At 40.5% G+C, this 19,527-nt stretch overlaps 3 protein-coding genes across 4 annotated transcripts in view; all 3 read right to left on the bottom strand.

The window, feature by feature from the left end:
- hoxc4a (homeobox C4a) overlaps positions 1 to 19,527 on the bottom strand; it is a 43,113-nt gene that overhangs the window by 22,770 nt on the left and 816 nt on the right. Inside the window, exons 1-2 of one of the 2 annotated variants that reach the window (XM_080295523.1) lie at positions 1,491 to 1,621; positions 35 to 321 (exon numbers count right to left, since the gene is read on the bottom strand). The gene's annotated coding sequence lies outside the window, so the exon portion shown is untranslated. Of the gene's footprint in view, positions 1 to 34; positions 322 to 1,490; positions 1,622 to 19,527 lie in introns of those variants that run through there. The other variant, XM_080295522.1, reaches the window with a different exon arrangement.
- On the bottom strand, positions 3,687 to 7,433 carry hoxc8a (homeobox C8a). The gene is made up of 2 exons (XM_026154915.2): positions 6,610 to 7,433; positions 3,687 to 5,265 (listed from the first exon to the last, which is right to left on the bottom strand). Exons 1-2 carry the CDS (start codon positions 7,043 to 7,045, stop codon positions 4,949 to 4,951), a joined length of 753 nt encoding a protein of 250 aa, XP_026010700.1. The 5' UTR covers positions 7,046 to 7,433; the 3' UTR covers positions 3,687 to 4,948.
- Positions 10,762 to 14,221, bottom strand: hoxc9a (homeobox C9a). The gene is made up of 2 exons (XM_026154914.2): positions 12,642 to 14,221; positions 10,762 to 11,606 (listed from the first exon to the last, which is right to left on the bottom strand). Exons 1-2 carry the CDS (start codon positions 13,183 to 13,185, stop codon positions 11,362 to 11,364), a joined length of 789 nt encoding a protein of 262 aa, XP_026010699.1. The 5' UTR covers positions 13,186 to 14,221; the 3' UTR covers positions 10,762 to 11,361.

Raw genomic sequence — 19,527 nt, 5'->3', positions numbered from 1 at the left:
TAAGAAAAGCAGCTAGTAAAGTGTATAATCTTACCCCCAGCAGGCTCTCCACAATTTCGAGCGTCACTGTGGTCCAACAAAGCAGCTGAAGGGTCACGATGGCGAGTGGGATATATCAACACAACGCACATCTCCTCTGTGCTGCTGGCTGTGTTCACATTCCGGCGATAAGCAGCTTATGGAGACAGGGTGTCTGCCGGGAAAAGTCTTTTCTAGCAGGCTTTCTTCTTCCATTTGCTGTCCCAGTGGTTTTATTGCCTCCGGTGGGGGAATAAACGCAGGCAGCGGCTGGTAGAGGCGGTGACTGTCCCGAAGATCTCACTGTCAGGAAGTCGGGGATCGGGTGAATAACACGCGCGGCAGTGCCAAGATGACTGTGCAGCATTTTTTTTTCTTTAAATATTACAATAAAGGGAAATAATATGTTTCTACGCCCCAGCTTAGTCTGCTGCTGATACAGGGGAAGGACCAGAGAATAGACAACAGCATAAAGTTCATGTTCATAGCGCCTGTGCCACGTGGCTCGCTTCAGCCAATGGCAGAAAGGATTCAGTCGTAAACTTTTATTACTCAGCTGTAAATTTCTCCTTTTAACAACCAGGAATGTTTGCACCCATCTTGTCTTTCCTCTCTTTTTTCTTCTTCTTTTTTTCGATTGAACAAAACTAAACCACCAATAATATAATACATGACAGCGAAATTCCCCATATGTCACATATCAGACATGTGTCAAAATATGACAGTTCCCCTGGTGGATGAGCTCTATGCCAAGATGTCCCCCAGACAAGTTGGGAACGTGGAAATAAAAGTGTGTGAGTGCGAAGGCGAGGTAGGGGAGTAAGAAAAGGACAGAAAGCGACGGAGACGCAACTAATTAAACTTCAATTAGGCTAAACTCTACTTCCATATAAGGGCCTGTGCTTCTCATACGGAAGCAAACAGATGTCAGGATAGTCTGCACCTCACATCCAATATCAAATACGCAGACACACCAGGTGCAAGCATAATATCAAAAATTATGCCTGCTGCAAGTCATTTGTAACAAAATATACATTTTAAAAAGCAGTTGAGATTTGAGCTGGAAAAGAGAACACTCTGTTATGAAAAGAAATATACATACACTGCAAATGTTGTGCAAACCTTTAACGAAAGCTAACATCAGCACACGCAGAAAGAAAACAAAATATCTAATCGCTGCGCGTAAAATTCCTCACGCATAAAAAGTTAGGAGGTTAGGTGTTTTTTTCTTGACCTTCAGCAAATATACTGTATCCTAATACTTGCGTAATAACAGAGAGACACGGATCAAGATGAGAACAACAGCAGACGTATTATTTAATTTAACACTAACACGCAGCTTTGTATCTCGTAAATCCTTTTACAGGAAGTCCTCTGGCTTCGCCTTGAAATAATCACCTGATGTGTCGTTTGATGGCGAGTAAAGCGCATTCTCTACAAGCTAAATAACTAACAAAATTTCCCTCACTTACTAGTTTGAGTGGTGCATCTTGTCCTTGCAGGCCGTCATCGCCACACGGAGCTGAGGCACACAAAAGATGCAGGCCGAGCCGCGTCTTTACCACCGCCAATAAAGTTTACAGCAGGTACACTTAACTTTATTGGTAATGTCAACCCTCTGTTAAAACTACACACACACACACACACACACACACACACACACACACACACAGAGAGAGAGAGAGAGAGAGAGAGAGAGAGAGAGAGAGAAACACACACACACACATTCACACAAAGGGGTAATACGGGATGCTGGATAGCTGTGACTAAGGGACACTTCCGGAAATTTTCTAGAGACAAAGCGCACGTAAACAGAGAAATAAACACCCTGAATTAAAAGGTTGCGCTTTGGCACAACACTGTTTGATCCGAGAGAGAGAGAAAAAGTCACTGTTAGGGGGAAAGCCATAAAAAGAGGAGACGTGAAAGACTCCGACATCTTTTGGTCTCAGTCTGGATTGAGATGAAATGGGAATGTTTGATTGAAAAATAAGTTTCCAGTTAATGTGGATAAGTTTGCGTTTTTGCGAATAATGTTCACATAAAAAGCCTTGAACACTGCTTTCGTTCTGTCTTCCTTCGTTAGGCTGTGTTATGTTGTTACCCTTCAACACTATTTATTTATATTTATTAATTCATTTTGTTCAAATAAAAGAGGTCTGAAGCACAACAAGAAGTTAGTTCGTTTTTTGTTTTTTCCTTTTCTTTACAAAAGAATTCTTAGATGAGGATAATTTTCCAATTACGAGTGTGGGCTTAAATATAAATAGTTTCAATCGCACATTTCAATATGGACACTTTTTAACTACACATTATAAAATCCCCTAACACTTACTCCTTGGCATTGCATTTGTGTCCACAATGTTCCATATATGCACTGAAGCTTATTTGAACCGTTTATAAGTGAACAAATAAAAAGCAACAGACTTTGAATAATTTAGCTGCCTAACGCTGAAATTCGGCAGCTAAATTATTCAAGTCCCGGGTCATGTTATGGTGTATTTACTACTATTATTTACTTTGAAATTACGTCTAATATTGCATTAAACTTGCAATAAATGCATTTTTTAAAGAAACAATATGTTGAAAATCATTCTGTTCTCAATTTGAAAAATTCAGATCCGGTTAAAAAAAGGGGGGTGAGGGGGGAATCAAACCGAGAGAAGGGTGAGGTCGAATTTCATGTTTTGAAAAAGAGGGTTCAAATTTCTGTTGAGGGCTAATATGATAGAGCAAGTACTGGTATTTTACCCCGTTAACAGCACGTTCAGAGACCCACATTGGTGTACCGTTTGATATTTATCGCAGTTTAGTCCTATTTGAGTGTGTTACTCAGATTTCACGTTGTCTGTTCACGTCCTCTGTCTATTACAACCCGTCATCATGAAAACCAGCTGGACTGCCGAAGAGAGATGTTACCTGTTACCTGCACTTGGCCTCCCCCGTTCGCTTTGATTTCAGCGCTCTGGTGCTTTTCCGGCGGATTGTCTGGACACAAGATTCACGCAACACCTTGCAAATGTATGGCCTCTGACAGATAAAGCCTCCCTCAAGCTCTGCCATTACTTTGTTTGATTATTAACATAGCACGTCAAATGTTTGCTCATCTCATCTCTCAAACAGCAATCAGTCATCCCGAGATTCATTAAGGAAAGCTTCGTGTCCTCCCCGAAGAGAGGAAGTTTCTTATTAAGAGGATGAATCAAATACGACTCAGGCTTTGGAGAGTAGGCCTGCTGTGAATGGGATTCGCTGTCTTTCCTTAAAAGGTAAAGGGATACATCCGCAAACGCGTGTCTGGCGCTTTTTTAATCGAACTGTTCTGAAAGTTTAAATTGGGAAAACTTTATTTAGGAGGCTTCTGCACTATCTTCCCTCCTGCCGAAGCACTTTTTGGATGCACAGGCTGAAAATCGAGGCATCATCAAATCATCAGTTTTGAATTATTCAGGGGGCTTTTCTGTTGCACGTTATCTACTTACTGTTGTCCGTGCATGAAAACAGGGGTTCATATTGAACTCTTTACAGTGTGTAAAAAAGAAATTACTACCCTGCATATTTTCACTTCACCTATGTCTGCATGCATTTGTTTTGTGTACACGGAGAAAGGGTGGTGATGATGTTTGTTCTAACAACAGAGTGCACAGTCTTAATAAAACCAGAAATGATAGTGAGCCATCTTGTTTATTCGTGATTTTACATCAACAATGGCGGGGACACACAATTCCGTCTTTCACAGGAGAAACACCAGAAAACGAGCATATTGTTAACATCAATATATAACAAGACGTACATAAAGATTATATTCAGTGCAAAACAACTACGCTATGTCACCAGCACATTAAAATAAAAATTCCCTTACTTTAAAATCGTTGTAATTGTAGCTGTTGTTATCATACACAGTACATGTGCGTTATAGGCAGTTTTAGTTGTTGGGGAAATAGCTTGCGATCAAATCAGAGCGATGCCATAAATGTGGAACTGTAAATTCTGCAAAGGCAAAGCTCTGAGTTTTTAGGTAGTGCTGTGGTACAATCTCAAAAGTGTTTACTTGGCTTTGAGCTAAGTGTCTTCCCAAGACTCGCAAATTGTCTTCAACAAGTGTATACTGTTTGTTGGGTAAATGCTACATACATAACTTAATAATATAAGGTCGATATAGAACACTTTAAAATTAAAACCATATGAAATCTCTATATTCAGAAATCTCTATTGCAATTTCCCCAGGTTTAGGTAGCATCAAAGGATTCCAAACGATTGCATTTCCCTGGTAATCCTAGAGAAAGATGTCTGAGGAGCTAATGGCTGTCACATGAAAACGAGTAAAACAGTAACAGTAACAATTATAATAATAAAACTTGTGGTTTATACAGAGGCTGCTAGCCAATGCAACTGTTGCGATGATGTTTTAACACTTACTACTAAGTTATAGGCCTACATTTTTTTTACAATTTCAGAAAGGCTACTTTGAAGTGGTCTTTTTTTATGTAGGCTATAATCTATTTACAACACAGGTCGGCGTTGGTCATGTTTTGATCTTATTTGGCTACGTTTTTGATACAATTATTATTAAAAGCAAATTGTAAAAAATAGCTAAGCCATTTTCCATCCAACATGCGTTTTAATTTACCCTCCCTTATTTTTTTAAAACAATGGCCAGAGTTCTATGGAGAAAAAAAACGCTACAAGCGTTTGTAGCTTCTACAGAAAAATCCAAATGGTAATGCGCATCATGTTAGGATAAACGAAAGAATGGAGAATTTTGTCTATTTATGACAGCAATATTGGTGGGATTCCTGATCCCTCTTGACAAAATAGAAGGGTGGTCATAAAGTTGACGCTCTCTGCCTCCTTGTGACTCTTCGTCTGTTTATGGGACCTCTCCTTTTTTCCTCTTTTTCACCCATATAACCATAAAAGGACCATAAAATCACTCCTTGGTCTCTTCTTTCTCTTCCGCTTCTTTCTCTTCTGCCTCTTCCCCTTCACCGTCCTCGTTCCCCTCTTCTTCGGCCTCGGCTTCGGCCTCTCCTCTTTGACCCGGAAACTTGTCTTTGTTGTTCTCTTTTTTCCACTTCATCCTTCTGTTCTGAAACCAAATTTTCACCTGTCGCTCGGTGAGGCTCAGGGCGTGAGACACCTCGATCCTTCTCTTACGGGTCAGGTAAGGGTTGAACAGAAACTCCTTCTCCAGTTCAAGAGTTTGGTAGCGACTGTAGGTTTGCCTCCCATTCCGTCTTCCTGGGGCTTGAAATATGAAATAAAGCCAGAGGTTAACAGGGCTCACCACGATCTCCCCATAAAGACATTCAGATGGCTGATAATTCTTTCTGAATTTACTCATTTCCTCTGCACAATCACTAACCCATTTCAGCTCTCACACATGCCAGATCACACTCAATGAAAAGAAAGAGCGAGTAGATGTCTTCTTGCAGTGTTAAGCTGGGTAAGTTAGATTTTCCATTAGCAGGAACATATATCAGTGTACACACAGACCACCCACAATAGAGTCCGTAGTTTGCTTGGGATCTGCAAATAAATGTCTTCAAAGTAATAATAATTTACACACATGTCTGCTTCATTTACAGTTCATTCTGCAGGTCTGATGCAACTTTACAACCACATCCCCCAAGAGTTAGTGGAGTAGGATATAGTATTATTACTTTGAAGTTCAATTTTTAATCTGTACACGAAGGTAAAATTGCTCTACATCCCCCATCAATTTAATGATGTTAAAACTCTACGAACAAAATCTATATACTCCTCCATGTCAGATTGGGAGGGGTGTTTACAGAAACTACACTGTTTCCTCTTGCAGCAGAGCCCATATAAACTTGACTGACATTTTCATTCATACTCATACAGGAGGACAATAACTAGGTAGGTAAAAGTATGAGAAGACAGAGATAAAGTTGGGGACGATATTGGGATGCATGTCTCTGAGCAGAAATGAAAAATGAAGCGCACACCTGTGTGGAGCTAAAGTAGCCTTATAGCCTGGACAGAGAGATCCATGAATGGAAGGGGTAATATCTACAAAGCCCTTATGATTATGGCTGTATGTGTCTGAGCCTACAGTGGGCCTGTGGGTCAAATTACCCCCAAAACTCAAAATTCGGGATAATCGTGGTATGTTGTGTTTTAGCTAACCCCCCTGTCACTCTGCATGCTGCTAGTGTGCATGGTATTATCGTATTTTAGACTACGACTTATCCATCCATTCTCATAGCTCTATTAGAGTTTGTGAAATATCTTATGTGAACGATAATTGACTTCAAAGAGCGTGTCATGTGGCTGTAATCAGCAATTCAGCGTTTAAAGGCACTTTGGAAAGCAACCATTCAGCCCTGTATGGGCATGTGCTGCAGAGTAACAGCAGCCTGCACTTCAGGTTCTATGTGCCCCATCATGTTCTCTGACTTATTTCGTTTTATAGTTTAGAGACATACTCTTGTACACCCTATGTATTTAGCACACATGCACAATCACACACACATACACACACACACGCACAGACAGGCGGATACACAGTGACACGCGCGCACTACACGGCAACACTGAAAGAATAGGAAAAATTTGTATGATTCTGACCGTGGGGTCTCATCCAAGGAAACATAAGACTGGGAGAGGAGTTTTGATTTAAGTGGCCTTGTCCTTCTCCGGGGTTAGAGCTGCTCGACGATTTACAGTCTGGGTATTGCGCTAGGCTTGCGTCTTGTTGGGTACCATAAAGCGTTTGCCTTGGAAGGGCTTCATATCCATAAAATTTCGTTGCGTCTCCGTGGCAAGCCAAAGCGCAGGGGTTTTGCTGGTATCCGGGGTTGGAGATCCCCGTGGTCCCGTGGTGAAAAAAGTCCTGCACATGATGGGATGGGTGCTGAAAGCCCGGTGCGGCTGCTCCGGGTCCGTAAACTAGCGTGTGGCTGCGGGCAACGCTTTGTGGAAACCTGCAGTCGTAGTAAGTTGGCTCCAGTGACTCGCTGCCTTTGTATTTAGAAAAAAGAGGGTTAACAAAATAGGAGCTCATGTTTAGTTAGCATCAAGCAGACGGGCTCTCTCGCAGCAGAATATCTCCTTTAGGATGATGGCAGCCTTTTGTTTAGGGTCCCAACTCGCACAGCGCACACAAGCAGACAAACCGGAACTAGGAGAAACGCTGCCCCTTTGGACAATCTACGGCAGCTCACTCTCTCTGAGCCGTTCCTCTCATCGGATTTCTCCTCGCAGTCGTGAGTGGGTTTTTTTCCAGGTTATGCAGTCTCAAACCCGGCTCATGGCATGTGCTTTGGATGTGTGTTAGCTAAGGTTACAGCTGGCTCGCTCGACCGGCACAGTCACAGGCGCTGCTCTTTTCTTTCTTTTTCCTTTTTTTAGATTCCCACCCAACCACCCCCACCACAGGCTCCCTCACCCTCCTCCAACCTCACCCCCCACCCCCCCCCACCCCCCACCCCTTCATCTTTCCATGACCGGTCAGACGTGGGCCCTACGTATATCCACCTTGAGAAAGGCTTCACTAATCATAACCAACAATCTAAGAGGCTGTAAATATGATCAATGTTAAGTTTATCACACAAAAAAACCTTTCTAACAAGCTGAACAATTCAGTTGTGAAATGGTTACGATATAAAGACGATGAAGCATGATACATTTCCTGTGTAGTCTGAATTTATAGTTTTGCTTCTTTGTATGGGGGTTATGAGGTGTTTAAAGCAGGGAGGATTTCCCCTCTTTCTAAGCGGATTAAGCTGCTGTGATGAGGTATTTTTTATTTTTTATTTTTTTTCTATCTAGCCCTGAAGGTTATATACAAGTTCCCAGAAAACAGTTGGCCTTTCTTGGGCTCCATTGGGTCGGGATGATATTTGGGAGTTTATCAACAGCATTAAAACGGTATTAAAAATAAAAACAACACAGATTCGGAGCTATTCAGTCCCCCGAGCAAAACACCGAATTGAAGACAAAACATTCCTCGATGCAAAACCGTGTAGAGGCCAAGGCGACAGATTTCCGCCAGGCGCTCCAAAGCACCGATGCACGCAAATATAAACACGACCTATGAATGCTATAGGTGCCATTTACTGACCCCGTAAAACCGACGAGGATGGGCAGTAAATCTCACACGGGGGAGTTCATAAAATTTAACATTGAATGTTTAGGTGCAATCAACTCGCACGATTCCCAGCTCAGTACTCGCGTGGTCTCTATGCCTGTGTGGGTTTTTGTGGGGTTACTGACGGTTTCTACACATCATCGTAAAATATGAAAGGCGCACTGGACGAATTTATAGACCTTTCACACTCTATAAATATGCAGATTGCTAATCACTTGTTGGAGAATTTGAATTGTTGGTACAGACGTTACAACCGACACGGACTGAGGACTAAAATGGTACAGGTAGCCCTTTCTTTACTGGACATATTATTATTATCATTATTATTATTATCATTATTATTGTTATTATTATTGTTATTATTATTATTGATGCAGCGGTTTATGCTTTTGCTGCTTTTGTTATCGATGTGTTGCTTTGTTGCCATTTATTTATTGCACTGATTTTATGTTACAGATGCAACTGTTTAAAAACTGCTAATAAAGGAGTCTCTGGCTGAATGTGATTTTCGGCTCTTTATTAATTGTGGATTTTTTAAATACTTTTTTAAATAAAGTGTCTCAGTCTGGTTTGAATTTACAGCTTGGAAAGCAGAGGCAGCAAATATAAAAAACACACAGATTATGCATTATTATGTATTATGCTTAATTAAGTTTTTGTAAAAGGCTATGAACATGTACTGCATGTATATTGCAGATATGATTTTGCGTTTTTAGAATTGAGCACACAACTACCACCCACAAAACAGCCGTATTAACTCATGAATCCACAGACAATGAAAGAAGCTACAAAAAAAACGAGTGAATAACAAAAGCATAATCTTTTTTTCTGAAGTGAAAAAAAGATTACTATATTTGCACAGATTGTTTGGCCAGCACAACAACCAGCTGGCTGCATTCCGGATTGCTGTTCTGTGGCCTATTACACAAAATGTGGTTGGTGGCCATATCTGTCATTTTGTCATCGATAGGTTACTCTTCACTCTTCAGCCAAGCCACAGAGCTGTAAAAAAGCTCTTCAACGCAGACACACTCCTCAAAACGTGGACATACAGCGTCATCTAGTGTCGAAATGTGTCATTAAACCTGAATAACTCCACCAATCAGCGACAACTGCTATGTGGCCAGAAAGGGTTGAATGTATAGAGGATGTGTGCACCCTGTATTTTTCTTTAAATAAAGTTAAAGCAGTTAATTACCGTGGAATCTATAAAACACGCGCCTTCTGTCTTCGTCTTGCTTGTCTGTAGACTTGAAATAGTTGCTGTGCTGTCGTTTCCTGTCGTGGCAGCTGATCACTTTTATACAAGAGATAATAGCGCTCTGCAGCACTCACATTTATGCACAATGGTTATTGACTTTTCCCATCTAATTGTAGACTAATAGACGACTCATATGATGAAGTGCAGGGGGTTTTGCGGCTGGCCCAGTCAGGCAAAAGTCCCCAGAACAGTGCGCATGCTTCTCCTTTGAACGAGTCCACCACCAGCGTCCATTAAAACCATAAAGTAATTTAGCCCAGACGTCTAGCCAGTTAGTCGAGTTTGCTTTGTTGGTCTGCATTTGAGACAAACAGCCGAGCTCCAACAGGGGCTGTAAAACTGGCATTTTTGTCCAAGCAGAGCGGAAATGCACTGGATTGGGCTTTGAAATTACAGCATCCTGCCCGTATTGTTTGCCACCACAAAAAGGCAATTTAGGTCTATCCCAGGAAACAAATGCGAGACATGGGAAACTGTCTCTCGCTTAAAACGAAACTTTTCAAATCTGGTCTCAGATTTTCTGATCGCCAATGAGCCTGGCAATGCAATTAACATTTAGTTAGAAATTGTGTTTAATTGGTGGTTAATGGGTTTTTTAGTACTCTTTCGGAAACTGCACAAATGTGGTTGATGGGCTACTTTCAACTCATATAGGGCATTGACCTAATAAAGAAATAAATATGGTAAAAACCTCGTGCATTCATCTCTGTCCCTATAAGAATATTATATGAACAATTTAAAAAGGATCGCCTATTTTAAGCCAGCATTTAAAATGTTTTGGTACATTTTAAAACCTTAAAGAGACGTGCTTTTGGGAGAAATTTATATAAAAAAATTACTATGTATTTTGTTATTGATATAAAACATAATCAATTCTGCGTTGAGAGTTTTTTTCAGGTCTACTTACTCTCCTAAAATGGATAACGTATAAAACGGTATGAATGTGAATGTTTGCGACTAAGAAGCTGTAATTAAGACACAAGTGCAAAGCGATGCCAAGCAAAATTAAAACAATGCTGTCCCAGTAAAGCTTTAAATAGGCTACGCCAAACTTTCTATTTCGCCATTATTTGTAATAGCAGAGCTCATTTAGGCCTTTAATGTAATGGGGGCACACTCAGCGGCCAAAACAGTGCGTACTAAAAAAATGTGAAGGAACTTTTATTAATAAATCAACCGTCTTTTGCGTTTGTAGTTTTGGTTGGGTCCGTTTTCCTGTTGTTTTGAATTTCAGAAATTTTTGTATCCATTTACTTATTTTCTAGTACGGGGTAATACTGCTTTGGATTCAACTGTACAGCCGTGTAGTCTGCTAAATCCGATCGCAAATACAGTCTGCAAAGCCACAATAAACACAGAAAACAAGAGCTTGGGATTATGGTTATATTTGCAGAGGTCTATATCTACACTCTATAATTAAACTCGTAGGCTACAGTCAAAAAAAGGAGAAAGAAAATGTGCACAAATACAGCTACAACTATCACAAAAATACAAGACAGACATGTCGACCGCAGATGTTGCTGTACAAAATACTACACCTGCACAACAGCGTACAAAGAAAATAAACATGAAAGAAAACATTCACAGCATAAATTATGGTTTTTGTGAAATTCAAAGGAATTCAAGTATTCTCTTTCTCCGGACAGTTTAAGCGTATCCAAACTGCGCTTCTTTAATTTCTTTTACAAAACCACATATCTCGAAGTGAAAGCAAAGTGTAATTCTCTCCTTAGAAGTTTTCCGTTTTCTTTTTTCTTTCTTTTTTTCCTACTTAAACGCTCGACACATAAATGTACACTAAAAAATAATATTCGGCATCAAACAGTCTGGAAGTTAAGGTTAATACAAAAAAATCCAACAAAAGTGATAAATATAAGGAGGAGAGGGGCGCTTGTCGTGTGTTTTGGTACATCTGTGCTGTCCATTAGACTAGTGGTTATTGTTGGTTGTTGTGTCACTGTAGTCCACATTATTGGTCTTTGCTGTCGGTCTTTTCTTTGTTCATCTTCTTCATCTTCATTCTCCGGTTCTGAAACCAGATTTTGACCTGCCTCTCAGTCAGATTCAGCACTCTGGCGACCTCGTATCGGCGGTCTCTTGTAAGGTACATATTGAACAGAAACTCCTTTTCCAGTTCGAGAGTCTGGTACTTTGTGTAAGGACATCGCTTCTTCCTTGTGGAGCGGGCGTGTATCCAATTTGCCACAGGGTTATCTGCAAATACAAACAACAGCAATGATAAAGACAGAATAACAATATAAAGCTAAATTGTGAAACAGATGACATCAGCATTAACTGTTCGGCCTTTAAAAAAATAAATTGAATGAGCCCCTGGATTTATAGGAAATCTGTGGACTCATCAGAAAGTGCAACAAACTGAAAACAGTGCCAAGGCACACACAAGTTTGGGTGTACGTCGTTAAAGCTAAACTGCCAGTTAACATTTTAAGGAAAGATTCTCAGTCTTACACTTTCCAAGCCTCCACTGATTTGCTTCCTTGTCCCCTTAACTTGTGAGTAACACCGTCGTAAAATACTCAATGCGCTTATTCACTTTATTGGCCCATAAAATGGCCCGTGGTTCAAGCCTTTACAGGTCCGTGGTGAAAGTCCTCGAGTATGTCCCTACATTCCTCAAGTTGTCTGAAAAAAAGAGTCATGTGAATTTGTTTTGGACCCAGAGAAGAGAGCAGATAGTCATATGCATGCATCTCTTCACTATGTGAGAACCGTTTTTATTTCCTTTTATTCCATCTGGGGGTCAAACAGAGCCAGAATGTGGCTTTTCCACACGGAAAGGGCCCATCTAACAATACAGGACTTAAATTCGGCTTACAAGGTTTGCTGTGCCATCTTTAATAGCACGGGGTCAACATAAAGTCGTAACAATGCACCATATGACGAATATGGATTCTTAAGTGAGTTTAGGCCACCTTTAGAACACCTTGCATGTGTTTTAAGCTTATGCAACATCCTCCCAAATTCAACGTCTTCCTGTAGGTTTGAGTCCCCGTCTGGTTTTATTGCCCCAATATTAGCCCAGAAGCATTTGTCTTTTATAGTTCCTAAAGCTTGCTCCCTATAGCAAGGAGCGATTCAGAGCTGAGCTGAAAGGAAGAATGCAGCAGTTTATAATTTTACTTTTAAGCAGGACGTTCAAACGGCTCTGAGCAAAAGCATATTTAAAGCTATCCCAAAAAAAAAACACCCACCGGGTTGTAAAAAGATCGTATAGGCGCATGAACTTACTCGGATCTAGCTCCGGTTTCTCATCTTTATGTTTTCCTGAAGCCATGAGCTCCGACTCAGGAGAGGGGAGATTCTGCTGCGTCTTGTCTCGCGTGTCAGTGGATGAGCAGTACAGATAATCCGTGTAGGTCCGTCCGCTGGAGCCGAGACACTCGCCGGCTCTGTGTTCTTGAAATGCATCGGGCTTCAACCCGTAGTGCCTGTTGTTCCCCGGATAGCCATGGAAAGGCACGGCGCCTGATATCGGCTCCAGCCATGACCGCACATATCTCGAGTCTGTGCCTAAGTGAGGTTGGTGACTGTATGGATGGTAAACCACTGATGACTGGGAGTGTACAGGGGCCCAGGAGGTGGAGAAGACGGGTGGCTTGGGTGCGAAGCTGCAGGAAGGATAGTCAGCACACTCCGGTACTAGCGACGTCGGACGAGGACCGGCTGGGTGCGAACCGGGCGCCGAAAAACGAGTTGCAGTAAGGACATCGTCGTTTTCATGGTTGATCAAGGAGTCCACATAATAATTACTTATGGGACCCGTGGTCGACATGTCGAAGCTTCACCGACTCTTTTACATGCATCCGATTATTATATGGAGTGTATGTGTACTTTTTTTTATCTAGCCATAGAACAATCAAGGCAGGTAATTATTTCTCAACGCTTCCCGGGCTGCTATTGGCTGCCTCACCAACACGTGATTATATTTACCCCCACAAAAATTGTACAGTGGATCAATGCGCCACTTATCTTGGGATACCAGTACACATAAATCGGATTAAAGAATATAATCTTTTACTATTTTTTCTCGGAGGCACAGAGGCAATTCCAAAAACTATGTTCTTTCATGAAGAAAATACGCATTTGTAGTTCTAGTAGTGGATCTACCTCTAGTCGCACAACAGACCTGCGCACATTACGTCTAAGAGCAAGGCACTATTTGATGGTGTAATCAATCTTTGTCTGGCAAAATCTACCGTAGCGCCATGCTGTTGCAAGGGATAGTATTACAGCAAAGTGTTTACCGAATCGTTTACTCTTATATCTTTATCAAACCACGCTTTAAAGCACGTTTGATAAAGCGGAGGTGTTAGAGTTTCCTGCGGCATGAGGTTTATTTCTTAGGAGAAAAGCCTCCACGGTGGCTAGATATAGCTGGATTGGATACTGGAGAGACTGAATCAAAAATACGAGGATGTAGCATACGCCACTAATAAAGTTTGCACTGTTTTAACGAGGATACAGCAAACATTTCCTAAATGGGATCTGCAGAGATAGCAGAGGTGGGGATTCAGATTCTTGACAAGCAGCCCACTACGGCGCGCTATATTCGGCTAGTGACCGTTCATGTTTTTATGCCCATCAATAAATTTTAACGAGGACCATTTGATTGTTCATAAACGTGTCGTTAATAAGACTGCATCCGAGTTCCTCGCTCAACATTAAACCGGCACCACCACCACCACTATGAGTATCTGAAACAATTCATATGAAACAAGAAGGGCCGAAGACAGCAGAGCGGACTTTGGAAGCAGAAGAGGTAAAATGGTTCATTAAAAGGCTAACTGTGAAAGCTTTAATGACAGGGGTAATGTTACTGTTGTATCCAGTGGCATGAGTCTGCTGTTTTTGCCCTGCAATGCACATGGGTAGCTTGTCAGTTAGCAGGCAGTGAAACAAGAATTGATTCTTAAATAGAGATGCAGAGACATAGCAAATAGAAGAGGATCAACTATACGGTGATACAGGAGCAACTAAAGTAGCCACCGGCGTCATACAGAAGAAAATATAATGCATTTGCGGAGGGTGGATGAGGTAGATAGTATAGATGTTGAATTATTAATTCCTAAAAGCTGCACACGTTCCAATGTGTGTGTGTGTGTGTGTGTGTGTGTGTGTGTGTGTGTGTGTGTGTGTGTGTGTGTGTGTGTGTGTGTGTGTGTGTGTGTGCGCGCGCGCTTTTACCCACACTGTTATATTTTGCCCATATGTTGTATTTGGACTATTTAATCTGTTTTATGCAGTATTTATTCTTTTATGTGCAACTGCAGGTTTAATGTTTCAGATAATATCGTCTCTGCTGTGGACTAGTTGTTTATAAAAGGAATTGAACTGGCAAAAAAAAGGTTAACTGATTGCAACCTTTAAGACAAGAAATCCATTTTGGGACGTGCAAAGCTGACAGTTATGTGCAAACGAGAAAATATGTGGTGTGGAAGAACAAGTCACACTTCACTGTGGCAAACATTATCTCAAACTGGGCTAAAATACAGTTTCATGCACTGAAATATACGAAACAAGAGTTTAACAACAAAGAAAGAAAGAAAAAAGAGCGAAAAGAATGATTGTAATAAAATGATAATTATCCCAATTTGCAACATCTGTAGCGTTGGCGTTTAAAAACGAGCCTTTGTCAGCGCCAGGCTAAGGAATAAACGATGTCGGTAATTATCCTAGATCAGCTAGAGTCAAAATACAGTTTTACATTTGTTGATTAACCGACATGATATTCAACATTTTGGCTTCGTGGTGTAAAACAACGTGCATCAAATCATATACGCAGTAGGAAGTCCTACGTTTGTGCTCGCTGCTGAGTTCAGATTCAACCATGAAATTTAAAAGACCAGACGGCGGACCTTAACCCGGATAACTCCAAACGGTGTCCTGGTGTGTGCTGATGAATGCGCAGCTCTGAGCCTAGTTATTGTTCACCTGCAGGTTAATCGAGACAAAGAAATTTACCAAATGTGCTAATCAGTTCTTTTATTCATTTGTTTTTCTGGAGGTTTAACATTTGCAGTCTGCTGATTTCAGATATTCCCAGTATAATGAAATAGTACTCAATGAGCAATTATTACAATCCGATCGTAAAGACGAATTCGAATATATCCTGTATCGATGTCTGCAACAATGCACTAATATCATTTTTATTGTTTTGAAGTGTGCTTTTGTTTCTGTGTGTGCGTATGTATGTGTCATTAATGAGAAGTAACTTCTGTTCAATTATCTTCCATCATCCATTTCACTCTTGTATCCGTCTTATTTTGCAATAAATAAAAAAGTATTTTTTATATAAACCATTTGTTGTTCGTCGTTTCTTTTTTCTTTTGATGAATGTCTGTCCTTAATCTCTATTCTTCCAGGGCACAACTACACTTGCAGCTGAACCAGCTGATAATATACTGTCGCAGAAAATCCCCTTTTGTTGCATGACCAAACACTGTCCTACTTTAGTTCCATAACATTTTATAGAGAAACACAACCTCGTGTAGCAGAAATGACTGTTTTTGTTAAACACGTGCACTCTAAAATCAACAAATCAAGAGTGAAACTTGACAAATCAAAAGTATACGGCTAAAAGTTTAACTGGAGAAAAATACAGAACCGTCTGTTTGGCTTGTTTATGGGATTTGTAGTCGTCTGTGGCACAGTTGGTTTTATATCTGAGGTTTCAAAAAATCTCATATTGGTCTAATAACGATTTGTAATCTATGCAATATATGACACTGTCTATTACAGCGAGTCTACGTTTTCATTTTACTACAGTCGTTTGTCCTTCTGACATGCAAAATAATTTATCCAAAAAACGGCTTCTTGAATCAATGATGACAATAGACTAACTATAACTCCGCCAACATATGTACGTCAGATTCTGACATGTATCACTTACACACATTTCCCATGGACAAAAATACACACAAATACAGGTGTTGTAGCAATTTTCAAAAAGCCTATTTGTGCCGCATGAACCAAAGCGTGTGTTTGCAGTGCACTGATGCTTCTTATTAATACGGACTCACATGCATGTAATCAGTGTTTGCTCCGTCAAAATAATCTTCGCGCCCGCGTTTTTAATTCAGCAGCCACCTTTCACCGTAAAAAATGATTGTAGATGAATACAGCAACATGCTTCTCGTGATAATATTAGAAGGGGAACTTCAGCTAAGATCATTAGTACACTTGCATGAAAATCGCCGTGTGTGCGGATTGCGAATTTCTCTGTAAGTGTATCTTTATAAACCCGCAAGGCTACTCAAGCTGATATTACACCCAATGCTTATTCAGATAAACTGACTCATCTTGATTGTCAAGTGAGTCAGAACTCTGTATCTGAGTCTGCTTTTATCAGCAAAACCGGTCCGGGGAAGATAATAAACATGGATACGAGGTGTGCGTTGGAACATGACTTTCTTTTATTAGACATGCCAGTGCCAGAATGGAAGCGCATTATTTTTCCTGTTTAGAGCAGAGATACTGAAAGTAATTATTCTGTCAAATGAATGGTAAGAGCAAGATAACTACTGCAAAATTGACAACACATCACAAGTTCTAACTCACACGCGCGCGCGCGCACACACACACACACAAATACGAAATAAACGCGTCTCATTTCTCTTTTCCAAAATTAGTTAGTCACGTTCAAATACGACATCTAGGCTATGTTATCTGTTTAAACTACACATAAAGATAATTCAAAGAAACGTTAACACAATGTGTTCATAACGCCCCAAACGCTGAATATTAAGGACCACAGAGTTGTACTATGATCTACTGAAAGGCCAAAAACTACAATAATAATTTCTCCTCCTGTATTGGATGGAAATCCCAAGATAACCGCTGCACGCCAGTGTTTCAGAGAATCAATAAATGACATTCTTATTCTAATAAATTAGCTTTAAAAATGTCTTTCAAACGCATTTTGTGTCAAAACAGCCCGTAAAGTGATCAGTTCTGAAGCTGATCAATTACAGTGCTGGTGAGCAGGCCTGTGACAGTTTGAATTTTTCGGCTTTCCTTTATAATCCATCCTGAGGCTGGAAAGCGTTCTCAGTTATTAAATGTCATTCAACAAATCCAAAAAAGGCGCATTTTAAGAGTCATTCCTGCACCGCACAAATTGGCAATAGAGCAGTCTTCACATTTTCCATTCCAAAGAAAGAAGGATAACACCCCTTCTGAATTCAAACCCTAATCAATCTTCTTGGTAAAATGGTAAAAATAAAATAAATTTCGAAGTGCTACTTTTTCCTCTCTATCATAAAATAAACATAATGAATGTGGAAAATGACAGTAGAAAAAAGGTAAAGGGGGAAACAAAGAAAGAAAGAAAAGCTGTTAGCATATTTGGTTCATGTCTGATCATGCCAGCAGCAGTGAGACATCTTGAGCTGTCCCAAAGGAAGCGGCTGTGTAAAGGCTTCAGTTCCTGTGCGCAACTACAAAGTGGAATAAATTACTTTATGTGTATATGGTTTTAGGGTGAATCTGTGCAGCTCTCGGGGCTGTTTTCGGCGCTGTAAAGTCTTTGTCAGTGGTGCATTCCAAGAGAGACACTCATTCACTGAGCTGAATGAAAGTGACTTTGGATTCCAGACTGTCTCTTCCACTGGTGCTACCGCTACAAGGAGGGGGCTGAGAAAACAAGGGGAGATAGTGACTAGCATAAACACTGGACTGCCTTTCCAAAAAAAAAAAGTGCTTGCAGAATAAGCAGCTCTTTCATCAATAAGTTATTGTGTTTCATTGACCGCTGACGTAAGCTAAAACCCCTTTCCTGACAGATATCTAGTCATTTTTGAGAGTTTCTTTTCTATTGTCCTTCTCCCCTTTTCATTAATTTTAACTATGATAAAACAATGTTTATTACAAGACATAAAGTTTTGCCAACTATCGGTGACCGTCAGTGAGTTTAGATTCAAACATAAATATCATTCATTTCTAAATTCACGCTAGATATGAATGGTTACTCTGATAATTTAATTAATTTAAGTGCCATTAGTCCAAAAATGTACACTGAAAGTGTTGCGGGTCGACTCCAATAAAGATATAATGTGTGCCCATTATGTTTTGGAAACTTAGCCACAACACATAACAGATGAAACCGTGTAAAACCCAGGATATTCTTCCGCATAGTGGTCCGTGGAAAGACAAAATAAAGTTTCAAACATTTAAGTAGAACCAGAGGAAACACAACTGAAAGACATAAAAGACCCAAACACACAAAGATTTTGTAGGAATTTGTACTAAAAATGTAACATTTTGAAACTTCAATGCAAAATGTGGCTAACGGAGCGATTGTTGTTTGTGTGTATTCTAATGTTTTCTAGTAAACAGTCATCAGTAGCTATTGCTGGAAATGACAAAGTAGCTTTTTGTGTTGACGTTAGGGAACCTATCGCTGCAAAACCTCCCAGCAAATTGGAAGTTGGAACTGAACGGCCTTTTGGTTTTAAACACTTAAAAGAAGTTGTGCATTAGCAGAAGAGAGAGCTCAGATGAAGTCATAGAAGTGTCATTAGCATAAATGTCCTGTTACACATTTAATTAGTTAAGTCCGCGACATATCCAGCCACCTATGTATCCATGTCTCTTTCTATCTCATCATAAAACAGCTGAAACAACGAAACCTAAACGGACAGCCAGTGATGACAGATGCACCACTACGCAGTCTAAAACTTTACCCCATGTTGTTTACAACCTATTCTCCTTCTGAGAGCCTCTGGGAGGTTTTACAGCCCACCACAAAAATAACAGCAAAGAAAGAAAACGTCTCTGTCCAAGGTATTGCAACTCAGTTCATTTACAATGCCATTTGCGGGGACCTGTGTGACTATAGGGGGTAATTCGGCGGAAATTGTGCCCTTGATGAAGACGAACTGACGTAATCAAGGCAGTTTCTTGTTGCCGAGCCAGGAAGCCAACCCCAACAACATGAAACTACCTAAACCACGCTTCAGCTTCGCGCAAAGGGGTTTACAAAAAATATCCATGGAAAGGACAATGCATGAAAAGCCAAGTGGGGATTAACACTATCCAGCACTAAGGGAAAAGGCGAGTATGATACACACTGTGGTCTGCAATCATGCTGCTTTTTACGCTGCCTGTAGACACATTA

The sequence above is a fragment of the Astatotilapia calliptera genome, chromosome 20 (genome assembly GCF_964374335.1).
Source record: "Astatotilapia calliptera chromosome 20, fAstCal68.1, whole genome shotgun sequence".
NCBI classification, from domain to species: domain Eukaryota; kingdom Metazoa; phylum Chordata; class Actinopteri; order Cichliformes; family Cichlidae; genus Astatotilapia; species Astatotilapia calliptera.
The sequence above is the reverse complement of the archived record's forward strand: the minus strand, read 5'-3'. Positions and strand labels throughout refer to the sequence as shown.